The sequence below is a fragment of the Hemiscyllium ocellatum genome, unplaced genomic scaffold, assembly GCF_020745735.1.
Source record: "Hemiscyllium ocellatum isolate sHemOce1 unplaced genomic scaffold, sHemOce1.pat.X.cur. scaffold_2073_pat_ctg1, whole genome shotgun sequence".
NCBI classification, from domain to species: Eukaryota; Metazoa; Chordata; class Chondrichthyes; order Orectolobiformes; family Hemiscylliidae; genus Hemiscyllium; species Hemiscyllium ocellatum.
Window position 1 is genome coordinate 67400 of NW_026867962.1, and position 18307 is coordinate 85706.

The 18307-nt window shown below is 46.1% G+C and overlaps 1 protein-coding gene across 2 annotated transcripts; it reads right to left on the reverse strand.

Annotated features, from left to right (window-relative positions):
* Window positions 1-1357: 1357 nt before the first annotated feature.
* On the reverse strand, window positions 1358-16673 carry LOC132811018 (uncharacterized). Of its 2 annotated transcripts, none has more exons than XM_060822749.1 (3): window positions 16501-16673; window positions 16184-16399; window positions 1358-2765 (listed from the first exon to the last, which is right to left on the reverse strand). In XM_060822749.1, exons 1-3 carry the CDS (start codon window positions 16660-16662, stop codon window positions 2424-2426), a joined length of 720 nt encoding a protein of 239 aa, XP_060678732.1. In that variant the 5' UTR covers window positions 16663-16673; the 3' UTR covers window positions 1358-2423. The 2 variants fall into 2 exon arrangements, with proteins under 2 accessions (XP_060678732.1, XP_060678733.1); XM_060822750.1 differs by lacking the exon at window positions 1358-2765 and adding an exon at window positions 10487-11327.
* Window positions 16674-18307: the final 1634 nt, after the last annotated feature.

The window sequence follows — 18307 nt, forward strand, 5'->3', positions numbered from 1 at the left end:
GGAGAGGTAGAGGAACTGAAGGAGCTCTCACTCGATTAATGTTACAGTGTGTCCATGCACAATACATTATGTTGGTGAATACTCCTGTCCTGAAAGCAGCCATAGCTCCTTCATTCAGAAGCAGGCAGCCATTCCCATCTTCTACGGGTCTCCTTGTAGAAAGGAATGAATATATCTTGGATAAAGGCCGTCCCCTTGATACACGTTTCAAAACACCATCCCCACCACCAACCAACCACAACAAAATATTCTATGTGAACGGAGAGCAATGTGGTCACTTGGAATGTCAAGGAGCAGATAATCAGGGATGGAGCACATCTCCCATGTCTGAACGGGTCTGAGTGAACCCCCCAGTACACAGTATCATTAAACCCTGTAATCCCTCTCCATTTCAGTAACATACTGCCTTCCATTATTCCTGTAAATGAAATTATGTTATATTATGTTGTATTGCTCCTTCCAAATTATTATCCATTGCCTTGAACTTTCTGTATCTATTTGCAGACACTCCACCCTCTCTTGATAATTTAATCTCTTGCTTATCCAAGCGACATCACCAAACTCAGTATCTGGATATCTGTTCCAACCTCCTGATCATTGATGTAGATTGTAAATAGTTGAGGTACCCGCACTGGTCACTGTGTGACTCCACTGGTGACGTTCTGACAAACTGATTAAGACTGACTTATCCAGAGAGCCTGCTTCCTGTTTGATAGACAGTCCTCCCTCTATACTGTGTAACACGGTCAAAAGGCTGAGTGTGGACGAGGAGCATCAGTCAGGAATCCAACCCCTCGAACCAGCTCCGCCATTGAATACAATCATGCTTGATGTTATCGCGGCCTCTGTTCCACTTTCCTGCTATCTCTCCATCCTTAGACACCTTATTTGCAGGAATCAGTTGAGGGAACTATCTCTGAGCTCCTTCCAACATAACAATGCACTTTCTTCATTGAGTAGAAAAATTCTTTACACACTACTCCAATGTGATCTCACTAAGATCCTGTACAGAGGCAGCAGAAACATTACCAGGCTGCTGAAAGGTTCCCGTCCAGTTTAGAGCAGTCTCAGCTCTCTAGGGTAATACACAGCATTGTTTAAAATCATTGTCCTTTTCTACTCTACATGCATAACTCTAGAGAAAATCTCACAATAATGCTTGAGAAGAGCATGAATAACGTGGCGAGATGACCTCTAACATTAATTTTATTTAGAATCTGACCATAGGGGAGGTGCCAGAGTGCTGGAGAACGATTAATACAATTCCACTTCACAGTAATCATGATTTGGAGATGCCGGTGTTGGACTGGGGTGTCCACAGTTAAAAATCACACAACGCCAGTTTATAGTCCAACAGGTTTAATTGGAAGCACATTAGCTTTCAGAGAACCGCACCTTCTTCAGGTGATTGTGGGGGACAAAATTGTAAGGCACAGTATTTATAGCAAAAAATTACAGTATGATGTAACTGAAACTACACATTGAAAATTACCTTGATTGTCTGTTGAGTCTTTCATCTGTTCGAATACCATGATAGTTTAGCTTCTTCCGTGTGTAAATCAAAAAACCTTTTATTTTAAGTTGCATTCTCAGGTTAACTGTAACAAGTGGGTTAGTTACACAATATGTCGAAGGTGTTAGCGCCCTGTGTTCTCTGTCCATGCCATGATTTTAGATCGATTCTAACCTAAAAAGTCAGATAACAGAGTTTTACTGTTTTTGAGTAAAGTACAATGTAACTCTGCAAGTACAAATTCACCCCACAAAATGTATGTGCGCATATGGGTCTTTGTGTCTGTCTGTGTGTATGTTTGTCTGGCTTGGGGGTTGTAAGTGTGAGAGTGTACATGTGTGTGTAGTGATTGCAGAGTGTCTTAATTCAGTGAGGGGGTGCATGTGTGAGTGTGGTAGTGTGTCTGTGTCTGGGGTGGGGGTTTGCGAGTGTCTGTGAGAGAGAGGGTATATGTGCCTGCATGAGTGTAGAGTGGTCTCAGTCTCTGAGAGGATGCATGTGTGAGTATGGGAGTGTGTGTGTCTGTAAGGGTGTGCGCGAGTGTCTGTGTGCATGTCTGTGTATATGTGTGTCCGTGTGTATGTGTGTATATAGGAGTGACTGTGTGTGTGTGTGTGTGTGTAAGTGTGTCTGTGTGTGTATATAGTGCACTGGTGGTCGCCTGTAGTATGACATGAACCCAAGGGCCCGGTTGAGGCCCTCCCTATGGGTACCAAACTTAGCTATCAGCCCCTGTTTGGCCACTTTTCGCTGTTGCCTGTCCTGAAGTCTGCCTTTTGATTAGATTACTTACAGTGTGGAAACAGGCCCTTCGGCCCAACAAGTCCACACCGACCCGCCGAAGCGCAACCCACCCATACCCCTACATATACCCCTTACCTAACACTACGGGCAATTTAGCATGGCCGATTCACCTGACCCGCACATCTTTGGACTGTGGGAGGAAACTGGAGCACCCGGAGGAAACCCACACAGACACGGAGAGAATGTGCAAACTCCACACAGTCAGTCGCCTGAGGCGGGAATTGAACCCAGGTCCCTGGCGCTGTGAGGCAGCAGTGCTAACCACTGTGCCCACCGTGCCTTGGAGGATAATCAGCCGAAGGTCCGAGGTCGAATGTCCTGTACCGCAGAAGTGTCCCGAACTGGGAGGCAACACTTCTGTCTGTTGATTGTTGTGTGGTGCCCATTCATCTGTTGCTGTAGCCTTTGCTCGGTTTCCCCAGTGTACCATGCCTCCAGGCGCCCTTGCCTGCAACGTATAAGATAGACAATGTTGGCTGAGTCACATGAGTACCTGCCACGTACATGGTGGGAGGTGTCCTCACATGTAATGGTAATACCCATGTCCACACTCTGACACGTCTTGCAGTGCCTACCGTGACAGGGTTGTATGGAGCTGTCCTGAAAGCTGGGCAGCTTGCTATAAACATATAATCTGTTTGAGGTTTGGTGGTTGTTTAAAGGCAAGCAGTGGAGGTGTGGGGAAGGTCTTGGCGAGGTGCTCATCTCCGTTGATAATGTGTTGCAGGTCACGAAGAACATGGCATAATTTTTCAGCTCCTGGGAGGTACTGAACAACGAAGCTGTCCCAGCAAGGTACCGTAATAACTTCCTTAGGAGATAGACACGTGCTCCCTATAACAAAGTGACAAAACCTGAACACAATACTCCAAGTGCGGCCTTACCAAAGTCCTGTATAACTGCAACATAAATTCCCAACTTCCATACTCAATATCCTGCCTGATGAAGGCCATTGTGCCAAATGCCTTCTTCACTGCCCTGTCTACATGTGACTCCACTCTCAGTGAACCGTGCACCTGAACACCAAGGTCTCTCTGCCCACTACACACCTTAAGGCCCTCCCATTCACCATGAAACTCCTACCTTGAGTTGAGTTTCCAAGACATCACGTATCTATATTAAATTCCATTTGCCATTTCTCGGCCCACTTCCCCAACTGATTAAGGTCCTGCTGCAATTTCTGATAAACTTCCTCACTGATCATGCTCCCACTTATTTTAGTGCCATCTGTAAACTTACTAATCATACCTTGTACATTCTCAACTAAATCATAGACAACAAACAGCAATGGACCCATGCTCCAGTCTGACAAGCATCCTTCCACTAAACCCTCTGCTTCCTACTATCAAGCCAACTGTGTATCCAATTGGCCTGTTCCACAACATTCCACGAGATGTAACTCTCCAGAGCAGCCTGCCATGTGGAACTTTATCAAAGGCCTTACTGATATCCATAGAGACTATGGTTACCGCTCGGCCCTCATCAACCTGCTTGGTCACTTCATCAGCGAACTCTAACAAATTTGGGGAGCATGATCTCACACTCACAAGTCTATGCTGACTGCTCCGAATCAAACCCTGTGTAAGTAATGGGTGCAGTCAATGGTATGCTGTCCTTCATTGTAAGATGATTCAAGTACCTAAGTAATGCCATCTTCCTGCTGTTGTAGGGCCTTGCTGAGACTGTGGTTGGGACACTCCCTACGGATTTGATCTCCTTTGTAAGGAATGATCTCCTTACCACAGACACGGGTGATGGTATCACGAGGATAGAGTGAAGAAGTTGAGTGTTTAATCAGTAGAGCTGTGAGAGAAGAAGAAACGGTGACGTTAAACACGAGGAGTGGCAGCGATCACTTACTTCCAAAAGAGACATTGACAGGGTGAGAAATTCCATACTTTACCAAGGATTGGTTGGTTTGATTTATTGTCATGTGTACCTCAGTACAGGGAAACGCTTTAGTTATGAGCAGTGGAGGAAGATCATAGTAAACATGGCCAGACAGATCATAGGGTGGAATTATGCTTGTACAGAGTAAGGCATACAGGTTACACTGAACAGGACGTGCACTAGACAAGATCAACATGAACAAGATCAGCATTATTTGAACTTAGAGAGTCCATTTATCAGTCTAACGTGACTTTCCTAATAGTTTATATGCCTAAATTAACTCTCCCCACGTTATTGTGCAGTCGGCGTGTGAACCCGTACTGAACGTCAGGTTGTTCACAATCCCCAACAGCAGCCACAATACTTGCCATCTGAAACAGGTAGCCATTCCCATCCACTTCCACCCTACACAGAGAACACCAGGCTGGCTTCTCGGAGATGGAAGGTGCCTTCTTGTGACTTCACACAAGACATATGGCTTCCCTCCTCACCGCGAGAAAACCACGTTAAAGTCCCACGTGTGTATCATGACAGACGGAGCTAAGAGGAACAACGTGGAGCAGTCTGTCTGTGCAGCCTCTGCTCCACTTGTTCACCATGTTAGAGCATCAGTTAGGAGACAGCGAGGCTTGTTGATGCTGAAGATCAGAGTAGGCCATAGTTTGGTGGAAAAGCACAGCAGGAGAATCGACGTTTCGGGCATAAGCCATTCATCAGGAATAAGCATCAATTAGCTCATTCTGTCCCTGTGTAAGTGCATTGAGGTGGGAATGGCCTCCTACTGTTCCTGTCTAAGTCACTCAAGGGACTGACTGGCTTCTTCCTCGTCCGATTGGACAGAGCCAAGGGCCTGATTGGGTTACCCCTGGTTCCTGTATGGCAGCTCGATGTGCTGACTAGTGTGATTATGCTGTAGCTTTAAGACGTTATTTTGTTCTGGTTTATTTTAAGAAAGAGATTGAATGACCGTTACCAAGCTGGCTAGTTAGGACCACTTGAATAAACAACTAGTGAGGCCTTAGGTTTATTTTAATGCAGATGGAATGGGTATGGTCAGCTCTCACAGATTAGGATTTCTGGGTTTTGATTTCTCAGTACCATCAGAAATTATTGGGGTCTCCGCTGAGTTGAAAACTTTAGTGAATGTCTCCTGGCAGCTACTCTCTATGAATTTTCTCTTGGTACTGTTTTTAAATCCTGAACTGGAGAAATATTTGTGTTATTCAGTGTCTGAATATCCCTTTTTGCCAAGGGCTGTGTTCATGTGATTTCCAGTATAAGAACAGTTCATTAGTATTAGTTCCTAGATCTATTATTCTGTTAACTCGTCCAATATAATTACGTTATTCTAAATTCTTCTTTCTTTGGTTTTATTTCATCTATCGTGTTAAAGTAAATGGTGTTATGCCTCACACCGAGTTGTTTGACCACTCACATTGCATCTGGAACAGACACTTTACATTTTCTTTAAAATAAGAAAACATTAGAGTCTAGGTTACCGCCTTCAAATATTGTCGAGGGGCTCTGGTGTGGCCCATCACACTAGAATCCTTCTCTTCCTGAGTAATATGTTGGAGGCACTGAATGGGCTGTCCCTGGTCCTCTCCAATAGTGTCAATGGGCTGAACGACTTCCTCATATTCCTGTGAAACCAGTGTAAGGTGCGGAATGAACTCTTATTTTACTGTGGCAATGTGCAGTGTCAGACAGTCCTTTATATGAATGTTATGGACTCTTTAAAGGCACAAGCCTCAATGGAGTCCATGTCTTGCTGCACATGGACACAGTCCAGTTCAGGAGCTGACGGGGCGTCAAATTATTCTGAACATTGTAGAATCCTCAGTGACCATCCCCACTTCTGATCTTATGGTGGGGAGGGTGGGGGTGGGGAGACATTGATGAAGCAGCTGAAGATGTTTGTGAAGAGGAAGCTACCCTGAGGATCTCCCACAGAGCTGACCCAGGACTGAGATGATGATCATCTTCCTTTGTGCCATGTTTGACTCCAAACACTGGAGAGTTTTCTCTGATTTCCATTAAGTTCAGGTTTGTTAAGCTCTTTGATGTCAACAGAAGCCTTGATATCAGGGCCAGTCATTTTAACCTGACCCCTTGTGTCAACCTCTTTTGTTCATATCAATAAGCCATGGTATAGGAGCAGCAAGGGTTTTCTTCAAACAGGTGGCATTGAATGTCAGGATTTCTCTTCTCAAGAGTGTTTGGGAGCCAGATGACTGAAAGTATTTGAAGAGGAGGTAGATGGATATTGACCTGTCAGAGAGGGGAGGGTGATGAAGAATTGGGTTTGAAAGAGGATTTGAGACCAAGAGCAGATCAGTCATGATCTTAGTGAAGGGCAAGGCAGGTTTGGGGAGTGAACGACCTGCCCCTGTGTCTGATGTTCTCACATTCTGTTATTGGAAAGTTAGTGGGTGTTATTTTCATGGATGTTCTGGTATTGAATGTCGCCGTCAGGGAGACCAGAGGATTGTGTGAGCCATCTCTGGGTGAGGTATGGCGGCTGTATTCACAGTGAATTTGGGTCTACAACATGACCAACTAATGGAGCACAAGTTTCAGAGGGGGGAAGCTCAGTACAGAGAGATGAGGGGCCTCTTTCATACCCTATCCTGGGTTTTACAATTACAATTCTCAAATAACCTCCAAGTGTGTGGGACAGTCTTGAAGGGCCGAATGATCTCCTTTGTTTCTTTGCACCAGGTTATAGGAGTAAGTAGCCTCTAAATGCTCCTGCCTAACAGGTTTAATGGGCTGAATGGAACACAGGAACACGGGATTGAGGGACAGGAATGAATCATTAGACACTTTGAACCTTCTCCACCAGGCAGTAAGATTGTGGCTGATCAGGTTGTGGTCTCAGCCCCACTTTCCTGTCTGCGTCCCATTATCCATGACTCAGTTCCCTGTCAAATATTTCACTAACGCAACTTTCAATCAATGTGAACATAGAGGCATGATAAACTTCCAGTGAAGAGAATTCGGATTTGAAAGGTACTTTCAGAATTTTTCGTCATCCCTCTTACAGAATCAGAGAGTCATACAGAACGGAAACAGACCCGTTAGTCCAATCTGTTCACTCCGATCAGATATCAAATCTGATTCAGTCCCATTTGACAGCATTTGGCCAATATCCCTCCTCTTTCAGATATTTTTTAAACGTACGATTGTAACTGCCTTCACCACTTCCTCTGACAGCACTTTATGTACACACAACCCACTCTCTGTGAAACATTTACCTTCAGGTCCCTTCTAAATCATTCGCCCTCTCCCCTCCAACCTATGCTCTGCTGTTCTGGATTCCCAAACTATGGGGAGCAGAAAATGGCTGTTCAGAATATCCATGCCCCTGATGATTTAATAAACCTCTATAATGTCACGCTTCAGCCTCTGACACTCCAGGAGAAAGCACCTCAAACTAATCAACCTCTTCCTGAAGCGCAAACCTCCAGTCCTGGGATATCCATGTAAGTCATTTCTGCAGAAAACCGAGTTGTACGCAGTATTCTTAAAGTGGCCTCACCAACATCCTGTACAGATACAACATGCCACCACAACTCCTATACTCAATGCTCTGACTGATTAAGGCTAATGTGCCAAATGTGTTCTGCACCACTCTGTCTACCTTCGACTCCACTTTCAAGGAACAATGTACCTGCAGCCCTATGTCCCTTTGTTTCACAACACTCACCAGAAATTATACCATTAAGTGTATAATTCCTGCCCTGATTTGCCTTCCCAAAATACAAAACATCGTATTTATGTAAATTGAACTTCATCTGTCACTCCTTGCCCCTTTGTCCCGTCTATTTGTGGTCTTGTTGTACTCTGAGATAATCTACTACACCACCTTTCTGATGTCATCAGTAAACTTGCTAACTATGGCCCCAATATTCACATCTAAATCCTTTACAAAAATGATGAAATGCAGTGAACTCAGTCCTGATTCTTACAGCACACTGCTGCTCACAAGCCTCCAGTCTGAAAAATACCCCTCTTCCTTCAAGACAATTGTGACGAGCTTCTTCTGTATCCCACGTGACTGAAACTTACTCACCTGTCTATCAATCAGAATGAAATACTAGCTATGGAGGCAGGCTGAGTAATTTAGGTTTATTTTCATGAGAAAAAAGGAAATTGAGGGGGGACCTGATTGAGATTTACAAAATCATGAAGGGTATAGACAGGGTGGACAGAGACGATCTTTGAAGATGGACGAGGGAGATCCAGTAGATGTAGTGTACCTGGACTTTCAGAAAGCTTTTGATAAATTCCCACACAGGAGGTTAGTGAGTAAAATTAAGGTGCATGGTATTGGGGGCAAAGTACTAGATTGGATTGAAAATTGGTTGGCTGATAGAAACAAAGGATAGTGATAAACGGCTCCATTTCGGAAGGGCAGGCAGTGACCAGTGGGGTACCGCAGGGATCCCTGCTGGGACCGCAGCATTTTACAATATAGGTTAATGATATAGAAGATGGTATCAGCAATAACATTAACAAATTTGCTGATGATACAAAGCTGGGTGGCAGGGTGAAATGTGATGAGGATGTTAGGAGATTACAGGGTGAACTGGACAAGTTAGGTGAGTGGGCAGATGCATGGCAGATGCTGTTTAATGTGGATAAATGTATGGTTATCCACTTTGGTGGCAAGAACAGGAAGGCAGATTACTACCTCAATGGAATCAATTTAGGTAAAGGGGCAGTACAGAGAGATCTGGGTGTTCTTGTACACCAGTAAATGAAGGCAAGCATGCAGGTACAGCAGGTAGTGAAGAAGGCTAATAGCATGCTGGCCTTCATAAAAAGAGGGACTGAGTATAGAAGCAAAGAGGTGCTCCTACAGCTGTACAGGGCCCTGGTGAGACTGTGTGCAGTTCTGGTCTCCAAATTTGAGGAAAGTCATTCTGGCTATTGAGGGAGTACAGCGTACGTTCACGAGGTCAATTCCTGGAATGGCGGGATTACCTTACACTGAAAGACTGAAGCGACTGGGCTTGTATATCCTTGAGTTTAGAAGACTGAGAGGGGATCTGATTGAGACATATAAGATTATGAAAGGATCGGACACTCTGGCAGCAGGAAACATGTTTCCGCTGATGGGTGAGTCCCGAACCAGAGGACACAGCTTAAAAATACGGGGTAGACCATTTAGGACAGAGATGAGGAGAAACTTCTTCACCCAGAGAGTGGTGGCTGTGTGGAATGCTCTGCCCCACAGGGCAGTGGAGGCCCAGTCTCTGGATTCATTTACGAAAGCGTTGGATAAAGCTCTCAAAGACGGTGGAATCAAGGGTTATGCAGATAGGCAGGAAGAGGATACTGATTAGGAATGATCAGCCATGATCATATTGAATGACGGTGCAGGCTCGACGGGCTGAATGGTCTACTCCTGCACCTATTGTCTATTTTGCTTGTCTATTTTTCCAGGGTGAAGGATTCAATAACAAGAGATCGTGCTTTCGAAGTGAGAGGTGGAATCTTTAAGGGGGATACATGCGGTAAGTACTTCACACAGAGGGTGGTGGGCGTTTGGAACGCGTTGCCAGCAGAGGTGGTAGAGGCAGGTAGATTTATTTAAGATGCATCTAGACAGATGCATGAGTAGGTGGGGAGCAGAGGGATACAGATGCTTAGGAATTGACTGACAGATTTAGACAGTACATTTGGATCGGCTCAGGCTTGGAGGGCGAAGGGCCTGTTCCTGGGCTGGAAATTTTCTTTGCTCTTTGTTCTTTCAATGAACACCTTGCTGAGGTCCATATAGACAATGTCAAACAAACTGCCTTCATCAATCTTCTTTGTTACCTCCTCAAAAAAACTTAACCAAATTAATGCAGAAAGCCACGTTGTCTATCCCGATCAGCCCTTACCTTCCCAAATGTATGTAAATACTATCCCTCAGAATCCCCTCCAACAACTTACCCACCACTGACATCAGGCTCACCGGTCTATAGTTCCCCGGCTTTTTGGGCCACTGTTTCCTTTTCTAGTCCCACTCCTCCATGCTCACAACAAATGTTAAATGTAACCAGGTCGGTGATATGGCCGATGATATCGGTCTCAGACTGGGTCAGGGTCAGTTTTAGGAACAAGTCAGGCTAGTATCTTTAATCTGCTCAAATAGTACGTTTATGATCCAGAGCAATGTTACTCCAACTATGGTGGAAAGATGAATGGCAAAGTGTTTGGGTATTGCGAATATATAATCAACATTTCCCTTTGTAAACACACACACACACAAAAAAATCTCTGCAATTTTAACTTAAAAGAACTTTGTCCAGATATTATTGGAACTCATGACAAAAGGAAACATTGTGAGTTTGTCCAAAACATTATTCTGCTTCTGAAGATATTGTACTCACACAGCTGCTAGCAATGGGATTTCATCCTAGGAGAGTTGGATTTGGCTGAATTCCCTTTGCTTTAAGCAGTGAGTAGATTCCAATGAATTCTGGTCAGGGATCACCCGAAGGGTAGCACGGTGGTTAGCACTGCTGCCTCACAGCACCAGGGACTTGGGGTCGATTCCAGCCTTGGGTGACTGTCTGTGTGGAGTTTGCACATTCTCCCCCTTTCTGTGTGAGCTTCTAAATGGGTGATCTAGTTTCCTACCACAGTTCAATTAGGTGGATTGGTCATGCTAAATTGCCTGTAGTGTTCAGGGATTTCTAGGTTGGATACATTAGTCAAGGGTAAATATAGGGGAATGGGTTGGGAAGGTTGGTATGGACTTGTTGGGCTGAAGGGACTGTTTCAACACTGCAGGGATTCCATAAAAATAAGAATGGTAATGATGACTGTAGAGATGTTTTTTTAGCTTGCACACATTGCTGTGATGAGGAACAATGAAGGAGAGAGAGTGCAATCGGATGTTCCTTCTCGGGCAAATGACATTTTCTCCCTCTCTGAGCTGAATCACACAGTAATGCCATCCTCTCCCAAACTGGACCATGTGAGGTCTCCTTGTACATTGTCCAAACTATGTCTCCATCACATTCCCTGTTCCATGTCGGTACATCATTGCTGCTGTCATACACGAAGCCATACCCTGAGCAGAAAATGGTCTCGGTCGATTTGCAAATATGTTTATATGTCCCTGCGTCATTAAAAAATAAAAGTGTTTAATTTATTCAGAATACCTGTGTTAAAATGAATGCATTTTTTACAGAAATACAGAAATTGCTGGAAAAGCTCGGTAGGTCTGTCAGCATCTAGATGCCTTTTATATGATGTAGTTGTACCAGCCTCCACCACTTCCTCTGGCAGCTCATTCCATACGCACACCACCCTCTATGTGAAAAGGTGCCCCTTAGGCCTCATCAAAACCTTTCCCCTATCACTTTCCACCAATGCCCTCTAGTTTTGGACACCCCTAACCTGGGGAAAAACCCTGACTCCGCACCCTATTCATGACCGTTCTGATTTTATAAACCACTACTGCTGCGAAATGTGACTCCAATCAACACGAATGGCTGTACTTTCACTCATCCTGGGCCTAAATTCTGAAATGCAATACTGACACCTCTTCCTTCTCCATCAAGTCACAATTCTAAATCTACTTTAATCAGTTTGTTCAGATGTATCCTGAGACACTTCTGTGGGATTTACACCTAGACCTTTGTGCCCGGAGGTAGGGACACTAGCATCACTCAGCAATACCCATAAAGCTGTAACATTATTCTCCTGTGTGTTTGTTCATCAGCCTGTCCTAACATGATGTGACATACCTCTGCAACAGGCAGGACTTGAATCCAGGCCTTCTCATCCAGAGCTAGGAACACTACCACACAAGTTCAGGAATTGGAATCAAACCCAGAGCTTTGGATCAGAGACACGGACACTGCCCACTACTACCATACCCAGATTTTGGGTCATATTTTAGTGATCACTTTCAGCTCGATGTGGATTTTCTACAATCAGGTTACCATTACTGAACCACAGAAAACACTTTGTATTGTTAAACAAATGCAAGGTATTTGTCTCAACTGTAGGATATTGACCGTACGTGCTATGCTATCGAAATTAACTATCGCTATTATCTGTAGTCTGCAATATTAGGGAAAGAAATCCTGCAGACACACTCTGCCCAATGAAGGGGCTCAAATGGATATTTATTACTGAACACCAAATGTCTGGTCCCAAAACACCGATCAATCTTACCCACCTCTAACGTGTGTCTGCGCTCTTCCTAAAACCATGAAATGACACCAGGCCGCTGATTACTGTCCAGCCTCTCCTCCCGAACGACTGTGTCTGCAATCTGTCCCTCCTCCCTCTAACCACACAAGGCAACCCAAGGTCAGGGCCTTTGTGAAAATCAAGGCCAGAGTGTGCAGGCCTCCTGGAGAGGGAGGGGCATTTTAAAATTAAACGGGGAAGGTGAGGTGACAGTAATATCACACACTGGGCCGAGGGGTGGCAGATGGAGTTTAGTCTGGATTAATGCGAGGTATTGGATTTGGTAAATCAAACAACAGTAGGATCTATACAATTAAACGCAGGGCCTTTGGCAGTGTTGTAGAACAGAGACCTCGGCCGTCAGTTATAATTCTTTATAATTTGCATCTCATATAGATAGTGTGGTTAAGAAGGTGTTTAACACACTTATCTTCAATGGTCAGACCTTTGGGTATCGGAATTGGGACGTCATGTTGAGGTTGTACAGGACATTGGTGAGACCTCTTCTGGAATACTGTGTCCAGTCTGGACATCCTGCCCGCTCATTCCATAGGCACACCAGCCTCTGGGTGAAAAAGCTGCCACTTCAGTCTCTTGTAAATGCTCCCCTCTCACCCTAAGCCTACGTCCTCTAGTTTTGGAGCCCCCCCACCCCTCACCCCCCGTACCCTTAGAAAATACCTTGACTATTCACTTTGATATTATTGACCCTGATATTATTAAGCTGGAGAGGGTTCCAAAGAGATTAACCTGGATGTTGCTGGAAAAGGAGGGATTGTGCTTCAAGGGGAGGCTGGGTACACTGGGATTTGTTTCACTGAAGAATATGAGATGGAGGGGTAACTTTACAGAGGTTTATAAAATAATGAGGGGTACAGATAAACTGATGGGCTGATGTCTTTTCTCTAGAGTTGGGAATTCAAAACTGAGGGATTTTTAAGGCCTGATGAAAAAGATTGACAAAAGTCATGAGAGGTAATTATATTAGACAGAAGCTGGCTTGGTTGTGGAATGAACTTCCAGAAGAACTGGCAAAATCAGGAACAGTTACAATGTTTAAAGGACATTTAGATCAGTACATGGATATGACATCAGTTTGGATGGTGCTGTGAGCAGCTGCCCTCTCCCTCCCCCTCTCTGAATGAATCCCTGTTGGTTTTCACCCTCTACCAATGCCTGTGCAGTGGCGTGTGGAGGCCAGCAGAGGGAGGCATTGCATCACTTTCAGCACCACAGAGACTGCCAGACCTGCCCCACACAGAGACACACACAGCAATTATTAGGACAAGCATAGATTTCATCTGGTAATTTAAACTAAACATAAATAAATGCTCAACTTGCCTTGTAAACTGTTAAAATATGAGTAACAGAGGACTCCCAAATTTCACTGTTTAAACAAAAACATCAACTTATTTTTTCACTCTGAAAGTGAACATTTTACATCAACTATTCACAACTCTGAGAGCCCATTTATCTTAACTGCTTATTACCCGACTTCAACTCTACAGACATTTCAACAGACATTTATGGGAATTACATAAACGAAATTTCAAAACCACACAGCAGCTGTTGTTTCATCTGACCTCACACCAATATCCCTTTTTCCCATCTTTCCTGGGAAGTATGGTTCATGTTACCGGATGTTATCGAAATGTCTACATTTCAGCATTCTGAAACCTGGGAACACATCCTTCCATGACACTGTCTCTCAGTCTCCCCCTCTCTGTCTATACCCCAAACCCCTCCCATGTGGTGATATTTAAACTGATTCCCCCGCCATCTCTCTCTGGCAGTGATGTTCACACCCACAGCACCCCCTTGTCATGGCACAATATAGAGATGGATCTGTAAATGGGTGGGAGCTGTACATCCTGTCACTTCCAGCATGGGCTGCAAGTTTCCCCACACTGGGCAGGGATCTAACACAGTGTTACTGGGTAAGGCACTGGGGTGGGGTACACAGTCCTACATGCTGGGAGGGTAACTGCTCCTGGGTTACAGATCAATGCACTGGGGCGGTGTACACAGCCCTACATGCTGGGAGGGTAACTGCTCCTGGGTTACAAATCAATGCACTGGGGTGGAGTACACAGTCCTACATGCTGGGAGGGTAACTGCTCCTGGGTTACAGATTAATTCTCCAGTTATCACTGCACAGGTCGATGTGCTAGGAAGACTATCTGGTTGAGGTTTATATATAACACAATGATGTGGGATGTGCAGCTCCCCGTGCTGGATGGATATTTGTTTCAGGTTTACACATTAGTGCCCTGTTGTGGTCTGCACAACTCCCTGCGCTGGAGAGATATATAGTCCGGGTTTAATTATCAATGCACTGCTGTGGTCAGCACAGCTCCCAGTGCTGGATAGATATCTAGTCTGAGTTTATATATCAATGCACGGGCGTTGTCTGCACTGCTTCCCAGGCTGAATACTTGCTGGATGAACACAGCAATCCAGGCAGCATCAGGAGGTTTAGAATTTTATGTTTCTGGTGTAACCCCTCCTTAGGATTTTTGCAGAAGGATTGCACCCGAAACATAGACTTCTCCACCTCCTGATGGTGCCTGGCTTGCTGTGTTCTCCCAGCTTCCTGCCTGTCTAGTTTGGGCTCCAGCATCTGCAGCTTTTCTGTCTCTATCCCAGTTTCCCAAACTGGACAGATGTCTAGTCTGCGTTTGAAGGTAAGTGCCCTGACATGATCTGTGCAGTGTCCCACACAGTACAGATTGCTGGATTGTATTGAACAGTGCAGTGGATGAATCTGCACAGATTGCTGGGTTGTACTGAGCAGTACATTGGCCTGGTCTACACAGTGTTCCACGGTGAGTGGATATCTCCCCTGTGTTTATGGTGTCTGGGCTGGTTCTGTGAGGTGGATCTAACCATTTCAGCTGATCTGGCAATGCCTTTAGTTCCCATTCCTGTGATTGGACCCTGCGTCTCTCAACCCACTAACGTTACAGTGTGCCCAGGCACAGTACATCATGTGGGTGGGGTGGGTAGGGGGGGAACGGTGATGGACAGGTCAAAGAGCTCACCGGAACGTTCTGTCCCTGACATTCTATAACTGACATTCCCCGGAACGTTCTGTCCCTGACATTCTATAACTGACATTCCCGGAACGTTCTGTCCTGACGTTGTTTGTTTGTGAACGGCCGGACGTCAGTGAATTGAACAAACGATAAGATCCCGAGGGAAGAGATCCCGTTCCAGGGAGAAGGAGACACTGTCCCGAAGGCCCCTCAGGCAGTTAAAGGGGTGAATACGTTTTCCCTGCGTTTACATTTCTCCACGACACAGGATCGACCACAATTTAGACAAAAATACAGAAATTCCCAAACTCCGTTTGTCTTCAGGAAACTGGGAGAGAATCCTTCAGGACAGCAACGTTCCCACCCTCCGTATTAGGAACTGGGAAGGAGTGACCTGTGTCTGCTCTCGAGTGATCGAAACTGTGGGAATGTTCTAGAAACCATCTGTCCTTATGGATGTGTCTCTGTGTGTTTGGGGAGGGAGGGTTTCTTATGGTTTATGTCACATTTTTGTCAGTAATTCCGACCTTCCCATTTGTTATCCCAGCTCCAATTATTTTAATAAATCCCTGAATACAGGGACACATTTGAAAATCTCACTGGGTCCCCGATCACACGGGTCCCTTTGCCTCCAGGCTGATGGATAATGGGTTTGTTTTCCTTCCTCACAGTTAACGTAGTGACCATCTACGTCCTGCTTTATAAAGATTGTGGATTGTCTCCATGTGTCAGACGTTACCTGGGGGCCATGGCAGCGGCGGATCTCCTGGTCATTATCCTCGACCTGATCCTGAGACACATTCCCATTGTTTATCGGGAACAGTTTTATTTCCTGAGGTACTCCGTCCCCGTGTGTAATATCCACGCCGTCCTGCTTTATGCAGCCACTGACTGCTCTGTCTGGTTCACCGTCACTTTCACCTTTGATCGGTTTGTGGCCATTTGTTGCCAGAAGCTGAAAAGTAAATATTGCAGTGAGAAAACGGCGGCTGTGGTTCTGGGAGCAGTGACTGTGCTGAGCTGTTTAAAGAACATTTCCTGGTATTTTATGCTCACGGCTCGGTATTGGCTGTGGAACCTCCCCTGGTTTTGTGATGTAACAGTCGCTGTTCTATTCTCCAGTGTCTGGGTCACAATCGAGTTCCTCCACCACATTCTAACCCCGGGTGTCCCATTTCTCCTGATTCTGCTGCTCAATGTTCTCACCGTCAGACACATTTTAGTGACCAGCAGAGCCCGCAGGAGACTCCGCGCTCACACCAATGGGGACGCTCAGTCTGACACTGAAATGAGAAACCGAAAAAAATCCATCATTTTACTGTTTGTGATCTCGGCCAATTTCATCCTGTTATGGTCAACGTTAATGCTGTATTCTATATGGTCCCGGATGTGGGTGATTGGGTATAAGTCTGTGTATCTCGATCGCTTTGTGCAGGAATTGGGCTTCATGCTGCAGCTCCTCAGTTGCTGCACAAACACCGCGATTTATGCCGTGACCCAGACTAAGTTCAGGCAGCAGCTGAAGAATGTGCTGAAATATCCCTTCACCCAAATCCATCCATCCATCAAATTCCCTCATTAATCACACCATCCGGGATTTTCTCATTTCAGTTCAGTGTTTCAGCGATGGAGCAGCCTGTCGCTATGGTAACAGACTGAGGGGAGCGCTGGTTTGTCCCTCCTTATCCCACAGGGGGGTTACAGGGAAACATTTCAATGTTTCTCACAACTCAGGGGCCAGTGAGAAAAGGCACCATCCCACTGACTGTATCCATCACTTCCATTTGTAACCAATAAAAATGCTGATTACAGCGTGCCGAGCAGCAGAGGGACCGATGTTGTTGTGCGTCTTTGTGTTGGAGAAGCTGAGCTGGAGAGAGACAGACTCAGCCCCAAGTCCTGGGCCTCAGGGAAGGGGAGGACACCGCGCCCTGAGCTCAGGAGCTGGGGTTAACTCCCTCTGTCCCCCTCCCCATCCCCTTTCCAACCTGGCCTCTTCATTTCATCTCCCCCACTCTTACTCCACATTTCTCCCTCTCTCTCCCTGCACACTCACTCTTTCTCACAACCTCCCCCTTTCACTCTCCCTCGTTCTCCCTCTCACAGCAACAACCCCAATCCCGGTTTCTCCACCTGCCTCCACTCTTCACTTTCCCCTCACCCTCACACTCTCTGTCCTGCCCGTCTCTGCCTCCTCCAGCAGTTCCATCTCTACCCCATCTCACCCCCACCCACCCCACCACACCCAGCCCTACGACCAACCACACCCCACCTCCAGTCGCGGGGGCAGAGGGAGAGGAAAGGAGCACGGAGAGTGTGTCTGAGAGAGAGGGAGGGAGGGAGAGGAGGGAGAGAGATTCAGTCCGAGAGAAACGGAGGGACGTGGGCAGAGAGAGAAACAGCGATTGAGGGCGGTTGAGAGTGAGAGAAGGTGGAGAGAGAGTGAAGGAGCAGGGAGAAGAGGGGGGAAAGTGAGAGATAAGGGGAGAGAGGGTAGGGCGATAGAGAGGAGGGAGAGAGGGAGGGGGAGGGCAAGAGAGGGTGAGGGTGAGATAGTGGAGGGCAAGGGGAGGGCGAGAGAGGGGAAGGCGAGAAGGGATGGCAAGGGAGGGGAGGAAAGGCGGGAAGAGCGGGACGGAGAGAGGGGGAAGGGAGGTTTAGAGAGGGGGAGAGGGAGGGGTTGAGAGAGGGAGGGGAGGGCGAGAGAGGGGAGTGGAGGGAGGGTAGGGCGAGAGAGGGGGGGGTGAGAGGGGGGAGGGGAGGGAGAGAGAGGGGAGGGGGGATGGAGAGAGAGGAGGGTGAGACGAGAGAAGGAGGAAGGGGTGAAGAAGAGAGTGAGGAGGAGAAAGAGAGAGGGGGAGAG